Source organism: Haliotis asinina, chromosome 6 (assembly GCF_037392515.1).
Source record: "Haliotis asinina isolate JCU_RB_2024 chromosome 6, JCU_Hal_asi_v2, whole genome shotgun sequence".
In the NCBI taxonomy this organism is placed as follows: Eukaryota; Metazoa; Mollusca; class Gastropoda; order Lepetellida; family Haliotidae; genus Haliotis; species Haliotis asinina.
Genome location: NC_090285.1, coordinates 63,074,840 through 63,101,431, shown reverse-complemented (window position 1 = coordinate 63,101,431; position 26,592 = coordinate 63,074,840). Strand labels below are relative to the sequence as shown.

At 42.1% G+C, this 26,592-nt stretch overlaps 2 protein-coding genes across 2 annotated transcripts; one reads left to right on the top strand and one right to left on the bottom strand.

Annotated features, from left to right (window-relative positions):
• Positions 1-5,833, top strand: LOC137288000 (phospholipase A and acyltransferase 2-like). Its single transcript, XM_067820361.1, has 4 exons — positions 1-103; positions 3,447-3,603; positions 4,502-4,634; positions 5,585-5,833. Exons 1-4 carry the CDS (start codon positions 1-3, stop codon positions 5,831-5,833), a joined length of 642 nt encoding a protein of 213 aa, XP_067676462.1.
• A 3,888-nt stretch (positions 5,834-9,721) lies between these two features.
• On the bottom strand, positions 9,722-15,167 carry LOC137287338 (uncharacterized). The gene is made up of 3 exons (XM_067819588.1): positions 14,252-15,167; positions 12,351-12,803; positions 9,722-11,987 (listed from the first exon to the last, which is right to left on the bottom strand). Exons 2-3 carry the CDS (start codon positions 12,781-12,783, stop codon positions 10,345-10,347), a joined length of 2,076 nt encoding a protein of 691 aa, XP_067675689.1. The 5' UTR covers positions 12,784-12,803; positions 14,252-15,167; the 3' UTR covers positions 9,722-10,344.
• Between the last annotated feature and the right edge of the window lie 11,425 nt (positions 15,168-26,592).

The window sequence follows — 26,592 nt, the reverse complement described above, 5'->3', positions numbered from 1 at the left end:
ATGGACGTTGAATTCCATAACAGGGCCGCACTTTTGAAATTGCAAGTCGGTGACCGGGTACAGTTTGGAAGAGGTATTTACTATCACTGGGCGATATACATTGGTGAGTGCATTAAATGTAGCTCTAATATAAATGTCGTAGAGAACCAACGTGGTTCACACAATTTCACCCGAGAACAGGGTATTCCTAGACGTTCACAGGACTGTCACGAACACAGGGACGGATTAGTGTCACACAAGGGAGAATGGAACTCTGGGTATTAGAAAGGTGTTCATGCGAGTGAGTTTATCCCTTCGATCACGTGAGCTGGTACAGATCACCACCAGTACCTTTGGAAGAGTCTCCGGCAAAACTTTTCCTAGTGTAGTAACTTTTTACATCTTGTGATGTGTGTTGGTAAAACAACAGTACCCATCAATCTTTCTTAGCGTTATGCATACAACCGGCTATATCTCAATGTTTCTGAAACTCTCAAGACGTTCGGCCCTCTGCCACAGTTTCTGGATGTCAGGTAATTTCTGTAGGCAATCGTTAGCAAAACATACTGTTACTATCTGGATAGCCGCGATCGACCCCTGATTAGCACACTGTTGTGAATGCTGTAAGGGGTGGTGAAATGGCCGTCAATGTAGATGTTCGTGCGTGCGTGTGCGCGTGCATGAGTAGTTGCAGTTACTATTCACTTTTAATCCACTGAGTTCATATACGATCATAAGATGGGTTCACTTCAGATGGGCAAAGATCATCCAGACACCATTATCCGTAACCTCACTAGATACGAGGGGATGTCAATGAGTTTTGAGCCTTGAGCATTTTATCACACCCAGGTGTCACAGACTATGGTACGACATTGAACCTTGGGGTGTAGCTGATGTGATATATAAGTTTTGGTATCCTACTCTCAGAAGTTATTGAACAGCTCACATTGACAGAAAGAGACACCCCCCTCCCCACCACCCACCACCCCACCCCCCCTCACGGCAGTGAAAATGAATAAAGTTGAGTATAGAGCAGTAAAGTTTTTAGTTCTTGAATGCGAAGAACATTGAAGAAAGGCTTTCAGCAGTTTATGGGAAGTCTTCCCCTTCATCTGCTACCAAACGATGGGTCAATGAATTTAAGCATGGCAGAGAGCATTCCCACAGAGGTTACTTGTCATATCTTCCTACCTAACCTCTGTTCTAATACGACCCTTTCATGGTGCGTGTGTTCAAGACTCGTGATTGGAGGCAGTCAGATTTACTTGTGCAATCAGCGACCTTGTTTCAAAAGTGATCGTTCGCAAGATCTCGGTAATTTCCGGATGCATCGTGAACACTAGAACCTCTTCCCGAGCGCGATACTCAAATGTTTCTTATAGACAGAACTCAGTCACGTCGTATTTGTTTCTCCACTTTGCTTGCATTTGTCAAGTTGAATCTAGATCGGTGTAATACGTATTCTGATTGGACAGAAAAAAGGAAGATAAATCTGCTGCCATTTTTTGCCGCTAGGGGATTTTATGAGAACCGCGAAATATGGCCGTATTAGAACAGAGGTTCGTAGGAAGTTATGACAAGTAACCTCTGTGGGAAGAGAATGGGTAGAGAGAGTCTTGAAGATGACCCCCGTCTAGGTCGCCCAACAACAAGCACTAGTCAGGAAAACATTGACAGAGTGCATAGACTTGTGCTGGAAAATCGTCAAATCACACTCCACTTGTTAGAGGAGACCACAGGTATTTCACATGGATCCATCGAGACAATTCTTCATGAACATCTCGTCAAGACTGCTTACAGATGAAATGAAGCAAACAAGGGTCACCATAAGCAACTCCATGCTAACCAGATACAACAAGAATCCAGAAATTTTTCACTTTAGGCTAGTAACCTGTGATGAAACCAGGATCCACCACTATGATCCTGAGAGCAAACAAGAATCCATGGAATGGAAACATGTCACTTCTCCCATCACCAAAAAGTTCAAAGCCTCAAGATCGGTGCAAAAGGTAATGGCGACAGTCTTCTGGGATAGCAAAGGCGTCATCCATATAAATTACTTACCACAAGGAAGTACAATAAATGGGGAATATTACGCTAACTTGTTGAGGCAAGTGCGACAGTCAATCAAGGAGATCAGACGTTGTATTCTTGTACATCAAGACAATGCTCCAGTACACACCTCTCGCGTTGCAGCCGCTGCTGTCCAGGAATGCGGGTACGAAATCTTGCCACATCCCCCCTACTCTTCAGACCTGGCACCAAGTGATTACCCTCTGTTCCCAAATCTCAAGAAACACTTGCGTGGTCGTAGATTTCAGGATGATAATGAGCTTATTGCTGCTACTGAGGCTTGGTTTGAGGACCAAAATGGCGCCTTCTACAGAGATGGCATCAGCGACTGGCAGAAAAGATGGAACAAGTGTCTTGACTCACACGGGAACTATGTTGAAAAATAGATGTGGTTCATACCAATATTTTGTGTTTTTCTATGCAAGGCTCAAAACTTATTAACATCCCCTCATATATTGTGAGAGTGAGTTTAGTTTTACGCCGCTTTCAGTCTAAGTAAACTTAGTCTCAGTATTATTCGTTACACCCCACCACTGCGTCTAACAAACTCTAGTAGGTAGCGTCAGGTAACCTTTGAGCGACCTGTGGCCGTCCAATCAGTAGAGAGACGTTAAACAGATTTAACCAATCAGACAACGGCTACTACTTAGGGGTCGGAGGGACTTACAAAATATTCAGGTCACTGACATAGATATCTACACAAACAAAAATCCGCATATAACACAGTTATTTGACCTGCGGTATATAGGCTTTGGGGTTTCTATTGACATGGTTACCATTAGCTAATATTTCCGCAAGATTACATCCTTGAATATTTCTACTTGTTTTCAGTGACAGCTCACCGTTGTCATGGTTGTAAGGAGCTGCCTGTAGATCACCCGGAAGCGATCGTATGCTAAACAGCATTCGAAATCGTTCGGGTACGAACCTTTTCGCGATAAAAAGTTCAAAAGATATGTGCGAATGTCCACTTTCGCGATTTTGTAACCAGTGTTCTGATTGGTAAGTCTCACATGTTACCTAACGCGACCTCCCATCAGGTTAGACTCAGTAGTGGGGTGTAACGATAAGTACTTTTCTCAGTTTACTTAGACTGCGTCGTTTTTAGCAATATTCCACAGCTTTTAGCAATATCAAAGCGGGGACACCACAAATGGGCATCACAGCTTGTAACCATTTGGGAAACAAACCTGGGCGCTGGGCGTGACCAGCAAACGCTTTAACCACTCGACTATCCCACTGCCCCTGATCTGCTTCAGTGACCAGGGCCCCATTCCTCAAAGCGAGCGTAACCCTAATAAGATTGTAACTACAATACTTTAACAGAGACTTACAATTGTCGTAGCGCCGCGATCGCGTTGTGAAACGAGTCCCAGGTTGACTGTACATTGCAGGTGAAGGGCTTATCATCCACCTCACACAGCATGGCGACGGCGAAGAAAGGCACGTGTTGAAACACGTCAGCAAAGCATGTGTCCGCATTGACCACTTCTGGTCGTGTACGAAGGGTCGGAAGGCCTACGTGAACAACAACCTGGACTCGAAACACCCGTAAGTACATCACTTTTGGAAGGTGTTGTGTGTTCTCGGTGAGTATGTAAGCGAAACCAAATGATGACCAATACATTGGGAGAGTATGGTTTAACGCCTTGTTTAACAATATTGCAGCAATATCACGACCAGAGACACGAAAAATGGAGCTTCACACATTGCACCCATGTGGGGAATCGAACCTGGGTCTTCGTCGTGACGCATGAACGCTTTAACCACTAGGCCACCCTACCACCTGATAGACCGAGCAACGTTTGAGCATACGGGGTATTGACCGATACTGTACCGCGCGCATGGGTGTACTCGCGAACGAAACCGAAAGCGCGTCCGTGCCCAGAGTAATAATATGTGTGTATTCTCGACTGAATCTGATCGTGTATTAACAGATTTCTAAGGTCGACTAAACTTTAAAATGTGTTGACTACACACTGATATGTGTGCATATTCATGAAAGAAACATATAGTGTATTGACAGATATATTTGGTGCGTATTGATGTACTCAAGATCAAACTTGCAGGTGTGCTGACATTTTTGCGACAACTACATTTTTCCTACTTACTTACTTCGGCAACATGGCGACTGTCTTAAACAGTCAAATCTGGACCAGAAAGTCCAATCATTTGGGATATGATGGCTTGAAATAATCAAGAGAGTTTATCCCGTTTATCAATCCCGGATGTCAACGGTGTAGTGAGTGAATATAGTTTTATGTTGCTTTTTGCAATATTCCAGCAATATCACCGTAGGGGACTTCAGAAATGTACCAATGTTGGGAATCGAACCTGTGTCTTCGGCGCGATGAACGAACACTGTAGTCATTAGGCTACTTCACCACTCCTTAAAGGAGCATGTGATGTCTCCATCATAGCGAAACCTTGTCTTGTATTTTCCTTTCAGACCCTTTGGCCGTGAGGTTATCGTGGAAAAAGCCAAATTCTTTCTTGATAAGAAGATTCCATACAATTTATTCACATGGAACTGTGAGCATTTCGTTTCCTTTTGTCGAAATGGCTGCTTTGAAAGTGAAATGGTAATTGATAATTTCGTGCATAGATATTAGTCGAAATTGTTTGAATTACGCCGCATTGAGCAATATTCCTGCTTTATTGGCGGTGGTCTGTCAATAATCGAGTCCATACCAGACAGTCTACAACAGCTTAAGAATCGATCTCCGCAACTGGGATACGATGTCATGTGTCAACCAAGTCACCACTTACGACAAGCACGGGTTGATAAAGACGTACTCTAACCAGAACCTGGTTTTACAGGCACATGTTGGATGAGATGTCTTTGACGGGTCTATCGAGTTTATCTAACTGATGATCATTGGGGTTTGGAACAGAAAATCCGGAAGTCTATTAAAGGTCACTGACGTTTGAATTTTGAAGGAAGTGACACAGACTGTATGTGTCCTTCATTACGTAGTCAGTGTGGGTTTGCACTTTCTGACAACTGGAGCTCTTGAATACTATGCAACAACGTGCCCTCATGGTGAGGGTGTTGTTGGGTGCAACTTGATGCAAACAGGTACTGCTTATCCTTTTCACGAACACCTGGTGTCAGCACTTATTTTTCAGTTATCCGTGTATATAATGCTGTTATGTCTTTAACACGGAATGGAATCGGTTTCGACAGGCAATATGCTTATGGACACTAATGAGGCAACACATGAAAGTACAAGTGTTCCTGAATTTATTTCCAGAATTTCACTTCCGGTGATACAATCCTTGTGAAGACACCTGGAAGGAATAAAGGTACACTTTTACTTTCATGTGTTTCCTTATTTGCCTCCATGAGTATATATTCTCTGGCGTAAACATCTATAATTAAGCTGAACTGGCGGATATAAGGAAATGTTCGAAGTCTGGCGGTTGCTACACATTTTAGTCGAAACGCGTAAGACGAATTCCTGTTATAACGTATTAAATCAGTGGTTCCTTCGAGTTTGTTCATATCGTAGTTTAGTGTATGTTCTTGCAGACCTATAGCGTCACAGTCCTTGGAGACGGCATCATCGGCGGTGTTGTCGGATTTCTGTGCAGTGCTGGTGTCGGCATCGGCTGTGTTGTGGCGGCTGGGGGTGTCGGCACTTTGGGTGTGGGTGTTGTCCTGACAGCAGCCATTGTCGTGGGAGGCTTCATCGCCATCGGAACTTTCTTGGGTACTGCCGCAGGTTTCAAAGAGACACTTAGAGCACGGTTAAAACTTGAAAACAGATTCCGAATGTAGTAGGATCGTCTGAATTTCTACTGTTGGATGTAAGTTCCACTGACAAGATACAGAATCATCGAGATGTAATATCGACCTTTTCGAACTACAACTGGAGCACACACACACGCACGCATATACTCGCACTCACAAACACTCACAGACACACGCACACAAACGTATTCAAATTCAACAATATTACTCACATATACCGCCTTTTCATTTTCAAAGGACTCCGGGTCGCGCACGAGCACACGCACGCACGTCTGTACGTTGTAAAGTTAGTAGACTATAATAGATAGCATATGAATATATAAACAATACAATTAAAACATGCTTCGCGCGAAGGCAACATTAATAACATATGCTGCACCCCTATTTAATGAAATCAACTCAACCTGCCATTTGTGCCATTTGACCTCCCAGGTCATGCATATGTAGAGTAGTTCAGGTCAAGCTGAACAAACTGTACTGTGCTCATTTTCGAGTTACATTTTCGACATACAATCCTCAAGAAATCATATAAGTATAAATAACACACCGTATAGCTCAGTGTCAAAATCTGATGTAACCCACTGAATCAGACGTAGAATTTGACGCTCAAGTATTGTGTTTCTACCTCATTTAAGTTGATAAGTGATATGACGAGTCATTACACGTTACACGCTCAAGTATTGTGTTTCTACCTCATTTAAGTTGATAAGTGATATGACGAGTCATTACACGTTACACGCTCAAGTATTGTGTTTCTACCTCATTTAAGTTGATAAGTGATATGACGAGTCATTACACGTTACACGCTCAAGTATTGTGTTTCTACCTCATTTAAGTTGATAAGTGATATGACGAGTCATTACACGTTACACGCTCAAGTATTGTGTTTCTACCTCATTTAAGTTGATAAGTGATATGACGAGTCATTACACGTTGCATATTTTGCTGTACCTTGTTTTATCTAAGTTTCAAAGTTCACGCAATATTTACTGTCTACAGAATATTTTTTCAAATATGCCTGTGGAATGAAATAAACACGCTGTGCGAATATCTTTGCAGGATATTCTTATTCTTTTCTCTATGACCGACCTAAATAATGACAAGCATAATCCCCCGTCGCATTTTATCAAATCAAATGAAAGTGAAGGTCGTTGTTTAAGATGTTGTAAAATGTCAACAAAAACATTAGTCTCAAACTCTCTTGATACCTTGCGCTGTAGTTGTTCAAACAGAGCCACGTAGACCTTGACCAGTGCATGAAACCCCTAAAAATCACGGTCGCCGTTACCTTGCAAATTAGGTCACCAAAATCGACAGGGCCCTGCACCTTCCCTTGATAACGCTTGGTGTTGAATTTGAAGAAAATCCAGTGAACGGTTCTTGAGGTATCTCGATGACAAGCTTAACATGCAACTTACATGCTGAAATTCTCAAAGTGTCGCCGTGAACTTGACAATTAACTGAAGGTCATTAAAAACGACTGGGCCCTGCACCTTCCCTCGATAAAGCTTGGTGTTGAATATGAAGAACGTCCAGTTTTTGAGATATCTCGCAAACCTGACTGAGACCCTTCCTTTAATGTGATAAACCTACATACCAAATATGAAAAGAATCTATTCGATGGTGTTTAATACATTTCAATCCGTACGTACGGACGGACCCTAATACTATATCCCCCGCTTATACTCCAGGGAAGTCAGGTGAGATACTGAGACGGTATTGATACTATGATCCTACGTTTCATTTCGCATGACATCATTTTATAAGGATCCATTGATCTGCCGTAATCGGCCAAGATAAGTTATGATAAACAAAGTCACTACCAACACCACAATTTTGATGTGACTCTACATAATATGGATAAGATTAACTCAATTAACACAATGAAGCTAATTGCAGATGTGTCCTATAAGGAAATCTATACTGACGAACAAAAGAAACTCCTCGTTTGATTTGATCTCACTAAGAAACAAGAAATTGAAGTGTGCAAGTTGCAACTTTTGAACAATGACATAGGCACGCGCAAAGTACAAACGTTCTGTTTTTAACAAGACTGACAACTTTCAGGTAATGATCGACATGGGAGGAATCAAACTAGAAAATTCACTATCAATGGGTCCATTTAAGAAAAAGCAAAGTGTGAACAGAAGTCTCTAATCGCGAGTTTGTCCACCGCTGGCTAGAATACATGCAAATATTGACTGAAGTTGTGAGGCGTCTGATGACGTCAACCGGGATACGCCTCCATTCTTCGACAAGGGCTGGAGTCATTTGCTGTATTGCAACTGGTGAATTCTGTTTCCGTCAAGTAACTCTATCACGGTGGTCCTATAAGCGCTCGATTGACGACAAATCAGGAGGGCGTGCAGGCCATGGCAGGAAAATTGACGTTATTGGCGTAAAAGGTTCTGGACGACTCGAGCGACGATGTCTGTTTGTCATCAGAGTCCCAGGGTACGGACGGTCCTTTGGCACTGCCCTTCGACACAAAGGGTGAACAAGTGATTACGTTACCGTCAGTAAGTGTGTGTAACGTCCTCAGGTCGCGGTCTTCCTGCGCAGTTTCCACCCGGGGATTGCATGTCTGAGGTCTGATCAGTCTGTTGATAACGTCGACGAAGGCTCCTGAAGGTCGCGACAGAGCAATTGAAGGTCCTTACAACTTGACGTTGTAGCGCCCATTCTCAGCTTTCCCGTTGGCCCCCACTCTCTCTGTTAAGTTAACCTCGTGATTGTATAGTAGTTTTCTGTCGAGGAACGATCTGCTCTTTACTGTGAGGTGGTTTTGTACCACGCATGTGCATTCATTTTGCCCTTACTTGCAAAGCACGTGCATTCTACTGAGCTTCTCTTGCCCATCAGTATCTACATTGTTACTGGTGCTAGAATTCAGGAACTAGTTTCTGTATGCACTGTCACATACGTTGAAAGGAAATAATATTTTTAATGCCAATTTCAGTTCTGAAGACAGAAAGAATGTCATTCTAATCACATTTATTATCCGGGAAAGATACCAAAGAGGTACTCGTTGATACTCGCAACTCCGATTTGTAATAGATAAAGTTCAACTGGATTGTAATGGAATACTGTAAACTGTCTTCGCATCTAGAAGGAGTTTATCCAGCATCGTCATCCTGAATGGATTGAGTTAAAAGAACTTCTTCTACACCTGACATGAGCATCTGGTGCAACTTCGGTAATTTATTTACAGAAGATATCCCAGAAACACCACAATGAAAGGAAGCTATCTGACAGGACGCTTTAACATAGGACCATAGGCTACTAGCACATTGTTAATTAATGTTTGCCAGTATATGTACAATAGCTAATGACATATTCTAGTGGATCTGAGGTGATCCAACGTCACCAAACAGCCAAGGACAATTGACAATGCCAGGAAATTATAATATTATATATAGATTCGTAGTGTTGTATTCTAGAAAATGGGGTTAAGTAAATAATTCGTTCTATAACACCGGCAAATTCGTCATAGTCAATACAGTATTAACTTTTCACATCGTAGTAAGTACTATTTAACCATGGTCTCGGTCCTGAACAAATGGCCAGTTTATCACTGCAAATGCGCCAAGACGCCAAACATACGCTAAGTAAAATGTTGAAAACTCGAGAGTGAAAGAGTATGTTAGGTATAGTTGTATTTACGACAAGACAAAGAACAAAACCGACACCAGTGGTAAAAGCCACGTGTCATTTCACAAACCGGAAAGTCAGATAAGACTGCAACGTTTTGAGTTTGGGCGAACATTAAAGGAATTAGTCAAAGTATGCAAATAGGCTTTATGGTTGAACCTCCAACGTTGCAAAAATATACTGAAGTTAATTCAAATAAATACGTCAACAATAAACAATGTAATGTTCACATAGATGGACCGACAATAATAAGATCACGTACTATTTAATCATAACATGTTTACTGTGCACAAAGAAATACAAAAGCGTAGGCCACCAGTTGTGTCCAGTTCAGATATATGCCATCATCATTAAAGTACAATAGAAAACCCATCGTGGTTAACGTTTAGGCATAATGGAATCACCACTAATTTGTGAGTTTTTAATTTTGAAAAAATGTAACCATCACTGTGTATATCTGAGATAAAGAATGGAGAGTTAAAATTGATTGGTGTTGATGCCAGTCTCCTCAATCCAATAGTGACAACAGACAGATGTCCACTGTCCCTTTGCGACTCGGTAAACAGCGCCAGACTATGCCAAGTTCATGATTATGTCTCGGACTTCCATGGTTCACATCGCCTAAGACTTGTCAATATTTGGAGTTGGAAACCAACATTCACCTTAATGAGATAATTAATGAGACAATCTTGTCTGACCAGGCTGACTTGGTTGATGACACTGCAACCTATTTGGCTGCATCGATGCTTATGAAGTCAATCACTGGATTGTCTGATCCAGAATTAATGACTTACAGCCACGTGTCATCGAGACTGGAGAATTTGTGAGTGCAATGATAAACAAGATCGGCGTTATTATTCATCTCCCTCGGTGGATGACGTGTACAGTCAGTGTGCTGGCGACGGCAAGCTGTACTTATGTATCACACCATTAGACATTCCTACATACAGCTTTCCATCAGCATCTGTCGCAACACAACTCGGGCCAACGACGCAGTCACTTTCGGTCAACGCCTGTCCAGCAAACTGACCATCAGCTTTGACCTTGAGTATTGCGTTTTGGGCGTGGTCGGCAATAAACACGTCACCTTGAGCGTTTGTGGTAACACCTCTGGGTGACTGTAACGTCCCATCCCTCAGTGGAGGGAACTGAAACACTTCACACCCATCCTCGTCAAGGCATATCACTTTGACCTTGCCTGCATCACTGACGATCACGAGACCATCGCTAGATTTGCACAAATATGACGGATCGTCGAAAAGTCGTTTAGTTTTGTTAATCACACAAACTGCAGTCAAAAAGATTGAAGACGAGTCGTCTTTGTAGGACACAAAATATAGTTTGGGTCCATCTTTATCTTTAAAACACCCTACGAACAGATTGGGTTTCAGGAAACACAAGCTGTTGAAGACGCAGTTACAGTCAAGCACCCGAACCAGTTCTATCTCAGGAGTTACTTTCAAGAATAAGACTGACTTAGTGTCAGGAACGCTGACAGCCACAGTTTGGTCTCCCACAGACGTTATCCCCCTTGGTGAATCCCCAATAAACTTGGAACAGGAAGACCGTTTCATCCCATGGTGACAGAATGATCTTACTGTCTGATTGACGGCGTCGGTAACGACAATAATTATCTTGTCCTTGTCGGTGATGAGGCACATGTCATGTATGGTCTGTTTGCCACTTTCACTTTGTATAATCTTTTCGAGAACAGCCTTATTGTTCCGGTCGGACCTTTCATCCTCTGGCGGGTCAGAACGAGCTGAAGCCGAACCTTCGGCTTCACTTGTCAATGCATTGTTAATTTCAGGCAGATTTACATTCGTTTCCGATAGAGACACTATTTCCTCTTCCGCAGTCAACTGTATTGGCAGGGGTATCACTTTCATGTCAGTTGCACATATGTCCATTTCAGATTTGGATTTCAAAGCGTTTGATATCAAAAGAAGATGTTCCTTGGACTGACGCATATATTCAGCGGCGGAAGCTATCTTGTGTTTTATCTGTCTTTCATTGCTGTGGAATTCTGTGTCTATTTGTGCCATAACGTTAGCCTCTTTCTCTTTCAGAATCTCTCTCTGTCGAGCAAATTCTCGACCAACGTAGTCCCTTCGCGAGTCTACGTTCTTGTTTAAATCAGCCAGTGCCTGTGACAATCTGGTCTCTTCCAAATATATCCTTTCCAGGTTTTGCTCGATTGCCGCCCGTTTACGAGTTAGGTTCTCCTCGATCAGGGCTCGACTATCCGCCACAGTGACAATGTCGTGACATATCCGGTGGTTGACAACCTGACAAGTATGACAGAGAGTTACTCGACAGCTTGTACAGTACATTTCGATGGCTCGGCCGTGATCACCACAGAGAAGGGTGTTTCTCCTGAGGCTGCTGGTGACATGCTCCCTAGCATCTACCACTTCATGTTCTCCCTGCTTCGTGTGTAGGTTAAGACATCGGCTACAGGTCGCCAAGTCGCACGTGTTACACCAGTGTAATGCCCGTACCTGTCTTTCACATAAATATTCTTGACATTCTGTAACAAAATATAAAACAACATGTAAACACATTGAGCAGATAAACTGTGAAATAATAATACAGTAGTATTGGCGTTCCGTGAATGGTGACACTGGATCATTATCATAGAGTCGTACTGGTTGCGGCATATAGAATGATCATGCATGTCATCCTAATAATTGATTACTTTCGTAGACACAATATCAATTACAACGCTTAGACTTGAAATCGGGTTCAATTAGCTAGGACAGTTCTATCAATGCCCATTGGCCTGTAAATAGGTAGGTCAAATAATTGTCGATGCCTTCTCATAAAAAAACAAACAGACACAAGGGTTACCGCTTGTTCTGATGTATGATATTTGATTTCAGTGAGTACTGACTTATGTATCCAAGAGCTGATGACAGTTTCTGGAACCACGTGTCTGTGAAAGATGGTGACGCCTTAATAGGAGTCAGGTGATGAAGACTTGGGGGCACTCCACACGGCTCTTTGATCAATGGGATGATAGTACACCGATCTACCCTCAGAGAGTGTGCAAGTATCTGGTCCAGATCATACGTACTCCACTTGCTGTCGACAAAGTACGGAGAGAGAACGATGAGGAATGTATCCGATGCGTCAAGGAAGAGCTGGTTATTTTCCCACTCTGTTTTGCCTGGATGGTAGTCCCGATAGTGGTTAACACACTTCATGCTGTATGGTGTTGCCTCCAGGTGGTCGATCAGCTCCTCAACCCACCCCCTGTCTTCGTCTGCATACGATATAAAGGCATCGTAGCGGAGAGCGTCACCCTTTAACACTCCACTCGCCATGCTGGTGATGCCGGACTGATCTGGATAAACGAGTAAGTGAATGAGTTTAGTGTTATTGCACTCAGCAATAATGCAGCTATATGGTGGCGGCCTGTAAATAATCGAGTCTGGACCACACAATCCAGTGATCAACAGCATGAACATCGATCTGGGCAATTGGGACCCGATAGCATGTGTTACCCACGTCAGCGAACCTGACCTTCCGATCCCGAGAATGGGGACTGACGAACGAACCTGTAGCTCAATTGACAACCAATATAGCACCTCAAAACATACAGGAATAGCTGTGTAAAAACGGATAATTATGTAATTAGAGGCTTTGTAATTAGAATCTCTATTCAAGCTGATTAGTAGAACTTTGTGTGGGCTGAGCTGAATACACTTAAAAGACTCGTACATAATGGCTTATTGGTCTTGCACATAGCCCTACTATGCCACGATATAATACTTCAAGTAGTCTGTCTTGTCTTGTCTTGTTTTTGTCCTAATAAAAAAAAGTTGTTAAACTATCATTAAAATATTGACAGTTCCCTGTTTATTACGAGGGAGGGGTGCAGAGAAAGGCACAGCCAGGTGTTGGAGAAGCACGTGCACAAATGTCGAGAAAGTTATTTATTCATTAAGCTGCTGATGTGTTGTCTTCATGCTTTCTCGCACACCAGGCTGTCCCTTTCTCTGCACTCCTCCCTCGTAGCAAATAGTGAACTGTGTCAATATTTCAATGATAGTTTGTTAAACAACTTTTTTATTTTATGGAAAAATATTCTGCGAAAACCTCACAGAGTTGGCATGATGTCTTGATTATGATCAACGTTTCATTGAGAATGTTCCGTTTATTAGTTTTCGAGCTAGACTTCAATTCACCAGTACCCTTTTGAGGCAAACGGACGATACATGTGAACAAACGGACGATACATGTGAACAAATTGCGGACATCCAATGTCCAGGAACAAAATGAGTGACCCCCATAAATTATGAACAGTCCTTAAATGAGGCAAGTCTAGATTTCCCCCGGAATCTCTGGTCCTCCTGGGGCTCCTTTTCAGTCTAAATGGTTTCATTTGTTACAATCATCATTATAAATATTCAGAGTCTAAGAGTTACAAAAACAGTCCATACTCCAGTCTGCGTTCCACTGTAAAGTACAGATGGTGGTAAATTATTCAATCACAACGTGAATAATCCAGTAAAATAAAAGATCGGGTTCTTTATAATGCACATGTGTTGGGTAAACTGATCACAGCATGGCAATAAACAATTCACAAAGTACACAGTTGTATCGTCCACACTGGCCGAGTAGCACGTTACACACTCCCTGGCAAGTCTCGAGTCACACGTTCACTGACGACAGTGACCCAGATTTCCAATGAATACAAATGGTCCGTTACAAGGGAGTAGACACTTTAATTTATTACTGAACACAATATTGATATTACTCACAGTATTGTTGACAAAATACCATACATACCATTAAGAGAGAACTGTTCCTTTTGTATCGGTTAATGTAGCCACCCTTCGGCTTTCTTGACAACTGAGGCAGGGTCACCTGAGAGGTCAGTCTTCGTTTGCGAGACTCCAACCTCGATAATGTTTCAAACCATGAACACCTTTTTGACTTGTGGAGGAGACACTTCTGCTTGTATTGCGAGCTACACCTTCCTTTGTTCAAATGCATGGTGAGTCAGATGTGTACTGGATAGACGTTAGGTTTTGTATATCCGATGGGTGAAAACTGAAACGTCATACATTCCCATGAAACTCAAAATAGAACCACATGCATGGTCTGTTTTAAATCCACCGTTGTTATGATGTGAAGCTCCTCACAGGGACGATCATGCCGAAACGTCTTCACAGCTGCACATGAACACGTACATTTTGAATCGATGTAAGCTACATGAGTATCTTACACGCACTTAAATGTATATGGGTTTGACTTGTCTCTTTCTTTGAGTCACATGTTTGATACCCACTGTCCATAACTCAGTGATAGCAGACCCTTCCACATTATCCTACCATGCCAATAAATATAGTGAGTTAACTGCTGCGTATACTTTTACCAGCATTCCAGCAATATCACGTCGGTGGACACTGTCAATCAAGTGGGTAATCGAACCCGGACCTTCGGTGTGACGAGCTAACACGTTAACCAAGAGGCCACCCAACCGCAAGTCCATTTATGTGGAAAGACCTGCTGTATCAGTTTTTCATCTGCTCTTGCCCGCCGGGCCAATTTCTTACTGAACATCGTGGGATGCCGATTTGTTGTGTCCTCGGCGTGATATTCGTAGAAAAGTACAGTACTAAAGGTGACGTAAAACTATACTCACTGACATTCACGCTCTCTGTCATACGGTCTCCCGCCAAACACCACAGTGAATGACAAATGCTAGGTCTAGCTGACTGGCCAGGTCGTGCTCATTAAACACGCGATGCCTCACTTCAACGTCTGAATCATCAATATAACCGGAAATTACAGTGAAACCGGACGGATCACATTGTTGGATCTGACACATATGTATATTCTAAGGAAAAGAGAGACGTCAACAATAGAGCCTTGTGTATGAGCATCCATAGAGTGCTAGGCTTCAGGTCAGTGCTTCATTATACAAAACCACTATTGTAAATATATTTTATGCCGCCCTCATCGGTATCTCTTTAAAGGTTACTAGCTTCGAAATGCTTGAGTCTTGAAAGAAACTCCGGGGGACTATCGTGAGCTTCGATCTTTCACTTTGTTACTTCTATCCTCCCAACGACAATGACACTGTTGCCAGTATGGTTGGGCTGGATACATTCTTTAGAAACTACAACAAAATAGTTCAATGTTTTAGCTTCTGATGATACTGGAGGTAGGTTTTGGCTAGTACATAGGTACTTTCTCCTCTCCAGAACCTCTGCAAGGTTCATTTCACCTAGAACCACCCGAACGATCTCACCTTTCAGACATATATAATAACCAAAAGTCATTTTAATCTGGCTAAATGATCCTTTGAGACTGCACAAACGCGTAAGAGGTGTAACCGATGGTGTGTCAGCTCTACAGGCAATGATGAGTCATACTTAGACATCACTGATAATGGTAATAGCAGGACTCCGTCTAAAGAATTACATGGGAACATTTGTGTAGTGCAAGGAGGTGAGTGAGTGAGTGAGTGAGTGAGTTGGGTTTATCTTTACAATAAAGCAGTTCATGAGCTGAAACACCCATGATCAATAGTGACAACCGATCCTGGATAGTGCAAATACTGGATTCGTACCCATGAAGGAAAGAGTCTTGATTAGGCCCCCAAAGAGTAGGGTGTTTGCCCCCGTGTGTCACAAGAAGAGTTTGTCCTGGACGGGAGAAGAGGTAGCCCTATGGTTAAACCGTCCACTCATCACACTGGACACCCAGGTTCGATTCCCAACATGTGTATCATGAACGAGTGAAGCCCATTACTGGTGTCCCCCAATACTGCGAACTCAGTCACTCACACACTCACTGGCACCTAGTGTGTGGGCGGTGAGGGAGGGTTTTCTGAAGGACAGGTCATTAACAACGTACTCTTCTAAGGGTTAAGTAGATTGAAGTGCTTTCTTCATGTCCTTAAACACGGTTCAACAATACCAATACAGGCTAACAGTTATGTAGAGGTTTCTTTCGATAAGCATAGAATCAATCATGAATATATGATACTTGGTAACGTTTCCCGTCATCATTATCGAAATTCAAATCGATATATAATTTGTTTCCGGGCACACTAATTGATTAGTCAGTCACCCTTGAAAAGTATGAACTAACACCAGTTCTATGGTTAATAGGATAATATTCATCACGCATATCATATCAATAACAGAAAGCAAACATCACTGTTACATTAAGTCGTGGGTGTGTTAATTATCTCCTCTGTAGAGAGAAAACGCGTTAATCATATCCACCTTCATGTCTTAGTATTGTTGGCGTACTACTGAAGTCTTCTGGCGCTAATGATCATATAACCCGGTAAACTGCACAACAACGTGCTCTTGGCGCCAGGACATTATGGAATGTTGAAGTGAAATTTACAAATGCCTGTGCTTTGAATTGTGAGAGAAGTTTAATATTCAGCAATGTCATGTGTTTAGTTAGAGAATTCCACCAGGTACTTTCGAAATCCAAATGTGACAAGAGTCTATATCTGTAGGCGCATGCACTAAGTCTGTCTCACAGTCCCTGGGCCACAATATTAACCCTACTGCCAAACCCTCTCTGCAGTGCTAAAGTCATGAATGAAGGAAGTCTAGATTTTCTGGGGCTCCTGGTCTCCGCGGGGCTCCTTTTCAATTTATAGGGGTTAGTTGGTTCCTATGGTTCCTAAACATTATGCACCATGCGAGCTGACAAGTGTCTCAGTGATGAGAGAACGGGATAATATCTTAAAACTGTTCCTTGTATAGTCACCATTCCATTCAGAAGTTATTGGTAGCATCCGTCGTTTAGGCTTCAGTGAGACAGGTGTCTAGTCTGAGATATCTACCTACCATTTTGCAAATCTAGAACTACAAAATATATAAGTAGGATCCAAGAAGCCAGAATCTAAACAATACGTTCCACGCTGAGAGCAGAACAGTGCTGAGGCAATATAATCTTGTCCAATCATTCTAGAATTTAGTTGGTCTCCGTATTTAGTATATTCTCTTGGATCTGCGACTATTGACCAAGTGTACGGTCGCGTGTGTAACCGTCTCGCCGATGTCTTCAAGTGTACATCTTGGAGAATTTCTCCGCTTCTAGCGCTGCCTCACTTCTGTCTGTCAAGTATGTCAGCTCCAAAAGCACCAAAGCTGCCATTTCAAAGGTCATCAATAACTCTAGGAAGAGGTGTCTCAGCAGAATGATGCGATAGGTTAAAACGACTGATTGTCACCCAAAACACTGTTCACTGACAAATGACAGCTCTCACAGTCAGCTTTGACAGAAATGGTGGATTTGAAATTGTCCTTTACCCTTCCGCCGATGTTGTCCCGCGGTTATTCAGTGCGTCTACGTCACAAGGTATACGTCCCAGTGACGTCGTCTTCAAAAAGCAGCGGCGATATTCAATGACGTCGGTCATGCAGCATCTGCCTCGAAGATATAGATTTCTTAATTTTCTTAAACGCTGAAATAAACTATTGCTTGAATATATCGTCTCCTCGCACATTTTCCTCAAACAATACAAAATGGTTGTCTGTGGACAGTTACCTCGCTTGCCACGGGAAGCTGCCGTGTTCACCGGTCAACTAATTACTGAAGGGCTAACATCAAAATCAAACATTGAAATACAGACGTTTCTGATTCAATCGATTAGGCAAGATAATCCAATAAAACATGAATATGTTTCACGCATCTGTATCCCTACAGCTCTGTTATCCTTTCGTAAGCGTTTACCCACGATCATAGTCTTTTCCTTTCCTCAATCAATATCATCGATCACATGATATGACGGGCCATCCTGCAGTGCGAATTATACATTTAGCATGGTGAATGGTGACAAAGAAAGACGGGTCCTGCTATACTTTACCATGTCGGGCGACGAGCTTAAACTGGTAAGTTTGAACAACACGGCTATATTTCCATTCGTTCTGATCAGTCCAATGATGCAATTTGAAGTAACGAAACATCATTGTTTAATTATAGGGAAAAGCTTTATACGTTAATGTATATGAGGTGTGAATTAAGTCCTCGTGTGTTTCCGAGCTAGCTATAGTATATCGAACTGGATATTTTCTTTGAATGATGTAAAGCGGACTATTTGAGTGATCGTTTAGAGCTTAAAAAATGTTGTAGTTCCGCTTACCCGACCGATCCTTGAATTCCGGTGCCGACCTTATTTTTAAGCGGTATGAATAAAATAAGCTTTCAGGTACCATCTGCTCGTCTTACAAAGAAAGTCGACACGATGACCGCAAGTTTGAATATTTACACACTGATAAATTTGTAACTAGTTTGAACTTTACTTCTGAAAGAAATCCTAGAGAGAGGGAGAGAGATCGAGATCGTCATTCATGCATTGTTAATCAACTGACGTCAGTCCGAACTGAACTGGAATCCTTATCCTCCTACTTGAGCATTTGGACATTGGAAATCATTATTCCAGTCAAGCGCTATCCAATAAGTCCAAGGTAATTGTCGTCATGTGATACCCCAGCATGGAGAACTAACTCACTAACTCCCCGTTACGAGTTCCTGATAGCGATCCGTCGTGCTACTTCATATAGTCGGTAAGTCTGTAGTTTGATATTGTGATATGATATACCTATGTAAATACTGAAATGCCACCATCAACTTTAATGAACATAATAGCTACAGAGAACCTGGGATTATGGGCTCCTTTCACAAAGCAACCTTAAAGGTCACTTGCAACCAAAAAATCAAACATAATTAAAACACATTTATCACTTATTCATGACATATAATATACATTGCTGCTTTTAAGAAAACAAATAAACAAAATTATAAGCGTACAATCGCAATTCAAAAGTGCAATATTTTGTTCTTGGGCTTACTTCCCCCGAAACGAAGCCCTCGGGAGACCGAACCCAGCCATAGCGGGTGGATATGTAACGACGGCTTCCGCTTGGCTGTTTCATTTGCTGATATGCTGAGCGTTCATTGTGTGTACAGAAAGATGATCTGTTTGATGGGCATTTTAGAAGTATAGCGAGTCACAAGAAAGTAAGAGTCTTTATGGATAACAACTTCTTTTTGTGTACTTGATGCGTCGTTTCAGTTTTGGATTCATATACTGTTGTCAAACAAAATCATATACACTAAAAGAAGTCGTTATCCATGAAGAATGTATATAGAGATGATGGGTTTGGAAAATACATGTTCTCTGAATTTGCGCTCGATCCAATAAAAATCATGTCAGTAGAGATGGTGAACTACTGCGTGGCTGGAATAAAAACATGTCATGTGTATCACACGTGCCTAATTACATAATGTGGCAGACACGGGACTCGGGTCGGGTTAATTTCTTTATGTCGTATAGTCTGATAGGTATTAGGTTCAAATTACATGTGGTCAATCCTTGAAGCTGTGTACTGCATGTTGTCTTAAGCAGACAGGCAGGCAGGCAGGCAGACATATAGGTGTGAATAAACCAGACACTGAACTTTCTCTGTGACAGAGACTGCTTACCACAACCAACAAGTTTTTTTTACGTAACGAGTAGATTATATACTTGTTTGTGTACACAACCAAGATTAGATTACTGCTCAAGACCTCATACACTGGGTATGCATACTGCTTCAAGCTCCGCGAACCTATTGACTGCGCATGCGTTATAGACGCAGCGTAACACAGCTGTTGAAACCAGCTTTTAGTGAAACGTTTGAACTCCGATTTCGCGGGCTTTTTTCATCGCGTTTGTTTCAACTTATAGGTTGAATTGACATTTTAAATGATTTGTTTCGGCAAGTGCATTCTGAAAGTTATCAGAATCTGCAAAGCTGTATTTTACGTTGCATGTGACCTTTCACTAAGGTTAACCTTAACTTCCATTCTTAACACTGTACTACGGTTACCTAAGTTTAAGGTAACCTTATGCAATTTAAGGAATGGGAGTCAAGTTAATGTCAGTAAAGGTTGCTTCGTGAAAGGAGCACCTGATCCATGAAGCGTTCGTAACGTTACGACTTCGTAACACTATTGTTAGTCAGAGACTAGTGAATGTCTTAGCTTTGTGGATCGGGCACTGGGACTTCATTAGCATTGTTACTACACCATCACATAAAACCTCTTAACTCTTGAGAACGTGTTGCTTTGACAGTAAGGTTTTTACTGCACATACACCGGTTTATGAAGGAAAATCCTCAATATACTAATAATTCACAGTAGGCTGCCAGAGACAGGAGACTGAACATATGGCAAGGTATTACTCGTTATTGCACCAGTTACACCGTCTAGCGGGATTTGCTGCGCAAGGTGCAGAATTAAATGAAAAGCTGAAGTCCACAGAAAGCTGCTTAAATCTGAGTTGATAAAACATTCAGCAAAAACTTATATCTTCTTTAACAACATTCTTGATACATATTTTACAAAGAGATAGAAACAGTGCACCTTGCACCCCATCTTGGTCTGCATATGTAGCTTGTATATGTAGGGAAGGATGCCAGTATTTGAATGAAAGCCTTTATTACAGTGAGTGAGGCGTTTAAGTGTAGCAAGTAATTCTAACAGTGATAGAACCTACAAGGACACGTTGCTGTCACTGTAATAAATGAAGTTATGCATCTGTAAAGTGGCATCCTTCCTTATTATCCAACTTCCTATTGCGGGGATTCGAACTTTAACCACTAGACCACCCTATCGCCCCATGTAAAGATACAGGTAAGCTGACAACCCATTGATAACCTGCTACTTAGCAGTTCCATCTACCCATTACATTGTCCTTCAATTGTCCTGAAACTACAACAGGAATCTTTTTTCCTTCGGGATCGAGGATGCATGAATATCTGTCGTGAGCTTCTGCGAAGGACGGTTAGGCAGTGGAATCTTTCAGGAGTCTCAAAGATGAAAGGGTGCCTCTCAAGGGCATCAGACAATGGCGTGATGGTCCTTTTGTCTGTTGCCTGTTGCGCACCTGTATCTATACAGTTGGCACCAAAACACACACTGTGCAGCCCTTCTATTCTTCGAGCCTAACACAGATGGATGTCTAAGAAGGTACACAGCCATGCGGGGACCGACCTATGGCATATTTCACATTTGGGATGCACCAGTAGTAGTTTTATTATGAATTGTGGGTGGTGAAAAACTCCAGAGTGTGGTATAAAAAAACTCTCCTTTCGTGGATAACGCATTGTTTGTATTTTGAAGAAGGTGATGTGATGTGGAGAGTATTTAAACCGACGTACAGATTAGTGTGTAGATGGGACATGCTAATTTGTAAGTAAGTTATAAGGCGTTTCCTTATTTGTGCTACTAATCTTACCAAAATGACATATCCAGCAGAATTAAAGAAAGGAAGTTCTCTCCGATAACTAGCCATTATGTTTGCGTGAATGTAGGACCATGCTCTGGTTAACTGCAAAATCGAAGTAGACGTGTAAGAGTACACATGTAAGATTACACTGAGCATGAAATAGTGATGTTTGAGGAGTCTTACTGCTAACATATGGCACACAAGTAGTTTTTGCCACGTCCGTGGGGATTGCTCGAAGACACTAGCATTAATTATACAGTTGACGCTGTCGAACTGAATAGAAGAAAATTATTTGCTGTTTTGACCGTCTGACACTGGGGGGATGCTGAATACACGCAAACTAGTTGGTACTGTAGTAGACTTGAATGGTCTAGATACAAAGGCAACGGCGTCATTCAGAGGTTGGGACTATGAGATTGAGGTGGGATGATGTCGAGGTGGGATGAGGGATGATGTAGAGGTGGGATGTGGGCGAGGTGGGATGAGGGATGAAGTCGAGGTGGAATGTGGGCTGAAGTCGAGGTGGAATGTGGGCGAGGTGGGATGATGTCGAGGTGGGATGATGTCGAGGTGGGATGAGGGATGATGTCGAGGTGGGATGAGGGATGATGTCGAGGTGGGATGAGGGCGAGGTGGACACTGTAGGTTATTTTTTGTTTTGTTTGGTTGTTGCTTAACGTTGCACTCAGCAACATTCCAGCTGTATGACGGTGGTCTGTAACTTATGGAGTTTGGACCAGATAATCCAGTGATCAAAAGCATGAACATCCATCTACGTAAATGGGAAACGATGACATGTGTTTCCAAAGTCATATAGCCTAACCACCAGATCCCTATTGTCACCTCTTGTGACAAGCATGAATTGCTGAAAACCAATTCTAACCCGGATGTTAAAGTATGCGTTGCTAAATAGCGATGACCTTCGTTGGTTGGAAGCAGTGACCACAGAGCTGGGTCGTCCATGGTTTGAAAACATAGCCACCGCTTGTAAAAAATGAATGTGACACTGCTGAAACGCACAGTGCACAGGTTGTAAGGCTAGTGTCATAATGGGTCGACAGTTCAACTGAACGTTTGTCAACAGGAGCGGATGTATCTGATCTCCTCGATTTTATGTTTGGATTACACGGTTGAAACCAGCCATTTAGTGCGCTTGAGGGTGTTTAAACAGAGCCAGAATAGTATTGTTGCTGGATGTGGACCTCAGACGAAATTAATGTAGGAAGTAAACTAACAGCAGATCCCGCTGCTTGGTGGAACTGGACCGTGGTTCTACTAAGTGTCTTCTTCAGAAGTTGATGCTCTTAGGATATACGGCCTGTTGGTTCACAATGATACATACATCCAATTAGCATAACTGGCATTTCTGAAGCATTCCTGAAAATATTATTATAGTTTTCTGTGGCACTTGCCTCTGATACTAATGTGAAATGTATTCAGCTCTAATTCGCGTCTAGAACCACAGTGAGTTTGAGTGTTGTTTTTATTTAAAATGCTTGGTTCCATAACCGTAAGCACTTTAAAGAATATGACTTCACAGGTACATGGTGGCATATAGAGCCAATGCTGCCTCCCACGGTCTTATCATATTGGATAATTCGATCGAAAAGTCCTCAACAACTCCAGCAATTATTCAGTTAATTACTCAGTTGTCACAGATCATCAGAGTGATCAGTCATGCCGAACTGATATTAGTCATTCACTAGAGCGCCGTTTAGTAGTCGGCATTAGCTCACGTGATGTGTCTCATCCGCACACCGTCACTAGTGAAATTATCAGCCTGGGGGTATTCGTACAGAGACTAAGATTATAATGACGCATTTCATATCTCTTAATATCCCACAGATAGGTGAGTAAGTGAGGGTAGTTTTACACCACACTCAGCAATATTCCAGCTTTTGGCGACGATCTGTAAATAATCGAGTCTGGACCAGACAATCCAGTGATCAACAACATGAGCATCGATCTGCGCAACTGGGAACCGATGACTTCACTCGGTGTCAACCATCCAATCCTGATAGTCGCCTCTTACGATCAGCATTGTCGCCTTTTCTGGCAAGCATGGGTAGCTGAAGTTACTGGCTTGCTATTCTACCTCAGATCTTCACTGGCCCCAACAGATTGGATTAGTAAAGTAGGATTAGATAAAGTACTATAGGCCACTTGATACCTTGTCTTCGCGTTACTGAATATACTGAACAGCGAAAGAAACGCAACTCTGGCTATTTGTCAATTTTTTAAATAGACGACATAAACATGAACGCTTACTCTTACGAGATTTCAGTCTATTTTCGAAAATTGCGTTTCTTTTGCTGTTTAGTATATATACTGATTGTGTGTTACTGTTGATCTGAAATGGCATATGTCTAATCTTGATAGGTCTAAAGGTTACTTAAACACAATGACAGCAGAACTGCTCATTAAACTGATAACATCTTAATTATAGACTGCACGTTACTGCCCTAAGGAGACCTGGGTGTATGTACAGGTGATACGAGATACCATAGTACGGACTTACTTGTGAAACACGTCAAACATTGGTCCCCGTGAAGATCCTAATTTACTTTTAAACATATATTAATATATATATTATGCCATGTTCATAATGTCAATACTTTCGTTTGGCGATTTCGTGAACACTTTTGACAAGGCTTCTCAAAAGTATTTTGGGTCCGTTTTGACGGATGTGTTTGAGGCCATGTTGACTGTATCCCATGCGGGGCGAGCAGCAGCATGTGGAGGTCCGACATGGCTGATGATGTCATTGTGTCCTTGTTTTGTTCAGCGATTCTAATGAAGTCTGTTTAATCACTAATTGATTATTCTAACCACCGTCATGTATTTGGAGTATGTTTACGGGTGGCGTTAAACAACAACAATAAACAACATTGGTCTACTTGTATTTCAGGTGTTTACGTTAATGGCTGTTTCGCTGAACCTAGAGGTGTCAAACGGTGAGCAGTATACTTATTTTTCTATCAGAAGTTGAAATACAACACATGTGCTGCAGAAGGTTATGCTGTAGTGTAGCAAGACAGTGCTGAGTTAAATAAACCTTTGAGTGAATATTGCATTTGATAATGATTTTGTATCTGTTGTTTGCTTTATGCGTTATTCAACGTTTTTGTATGTGTCTTTTAAGCCAATTTTAATTTTTAGCTAAGGTTCTAGTTTACGTGTTAGGTATCCGATACCGAAGTGGATCAGGATGATTCTGATCAGCCTTAGCTGTCAGGACACTAGCAGTGTGCACTTTAACCATTACAAACCAATCACTGTTACTGTTTCAGCACGATTTACGTAGCTGAACTCGAAACTGGAGTTGGAAGTAAAACGTGTTTTGATTGGTTGAGGGCTATAGGCGGATCCAGTGCGGGGATTATGTGTCCACTGAAACTCTCATAGTTTGCTACAGTTTATGGTGAATGCACATCATATTTAGGGCATGCTGACTGGTGTTTAAAATAACGACCCTAATTGTAAGATTCAAAATCTTTTACTTACATTTGAAACATAGCAGATAACAAGTTTTCCGCTTTGCTTAACACCAACATCACATGCAGATGCGTTGAAACAAGCTAAGGTGTAACACCTATGACTCATGTTCAAGCCCCTGAGCGAGTAATTAGATGTTCCAGCGCACGTAACAGGTAACTGTAGCGTTGAATATGTGTATTTGCAAATACGCAGGAATCGCTGTAGAGCTCTCAGTGTAAATATACCCTCGCCGTCGCTGCCATGAGTTCCCACGACCATTTTGTTCTCATATCCAATACATTTCACACCACTGATGGTTGTAAACATAAAAGACACAAGCGTGAAATAACACGCCTTGGGGTAAAAATAATTCCTTTTGCCAAACTGAATCCAACAGAGCGAGAACCAGCCGTATGAGACTTCACAGAGTGAAGACCAAACTGTCTAAAACTGTACAAAGTGAATCTCAACAGAGTGAGAGTCAAACCGTATAAACCTTTACAGAGCAAGGACCAAACTGTCTGCAACTCCACTTACTGAAGACCAAACGGTCTGAACCTCCACACGGTGAAAACCAAATTATCTGAACCTCTGCAGTGAAAGTCAAGCTGTATGACCCTCCGCAGAGTGAAGACCAAACTGTCTGAACCCCCACAGGTTGAAGGCCAAACTATCTGAACCTCCACAGGTTGAAGACCACACTACCTCAGCCTCCACAGGTTGAAGACCAAACTATCTGAGCCTCCGCAGAGTGAAGACCAAACTACCTGAACCTCCACACGTTGAAGACCAAACTATCTGAACCTCCACAGGTTGAAGACCAAACTATCTGAACCTCCACAGTTTGAAGACCAAACTATCTGAACCTCCACAGAGTGAAGACCAAACTGCCTGAACCTCCACAGAGAGCAGGTCAGCATCGCAGAATGAGGGCCAGACTGACTCCAACAGAGCGAGAACCAAGTCGTATGAATCTTCACAGAGTGAAGGCCAAGCCGTATGAACCTCCACAGTGTGAAGACCAAACCGATCAAAGATCCACATACTGAAGCAGTGTAGGAAAAATAACCCGTCCCAACGTCTGAAACGAGGGAATTCTGTAGAGGACGGGTTGAAAAACATCTAGCCCGTCATCGTGTCGGCTCAGTTTTAGCAAACCGATGGCATATATATAGACAATGAGTATAGCCTTTTTGAATATTGCCAAAAGACACTAGAATAATCAAAGAGATAAAAGTATTGCAAACGAAACTGTTGAGATATGTTTGCTATAAGACAGAGTTCTCTCCCGTAGCTTATTGAAAATGAGTTTAATAAGGAAGTGGAGGACAGGCTAGATTTTGGACTGGTAAAACCAGCCAGTCCTGTGAAAATTTTCTAAATCTTTCCTACACTGAGTGAAGGA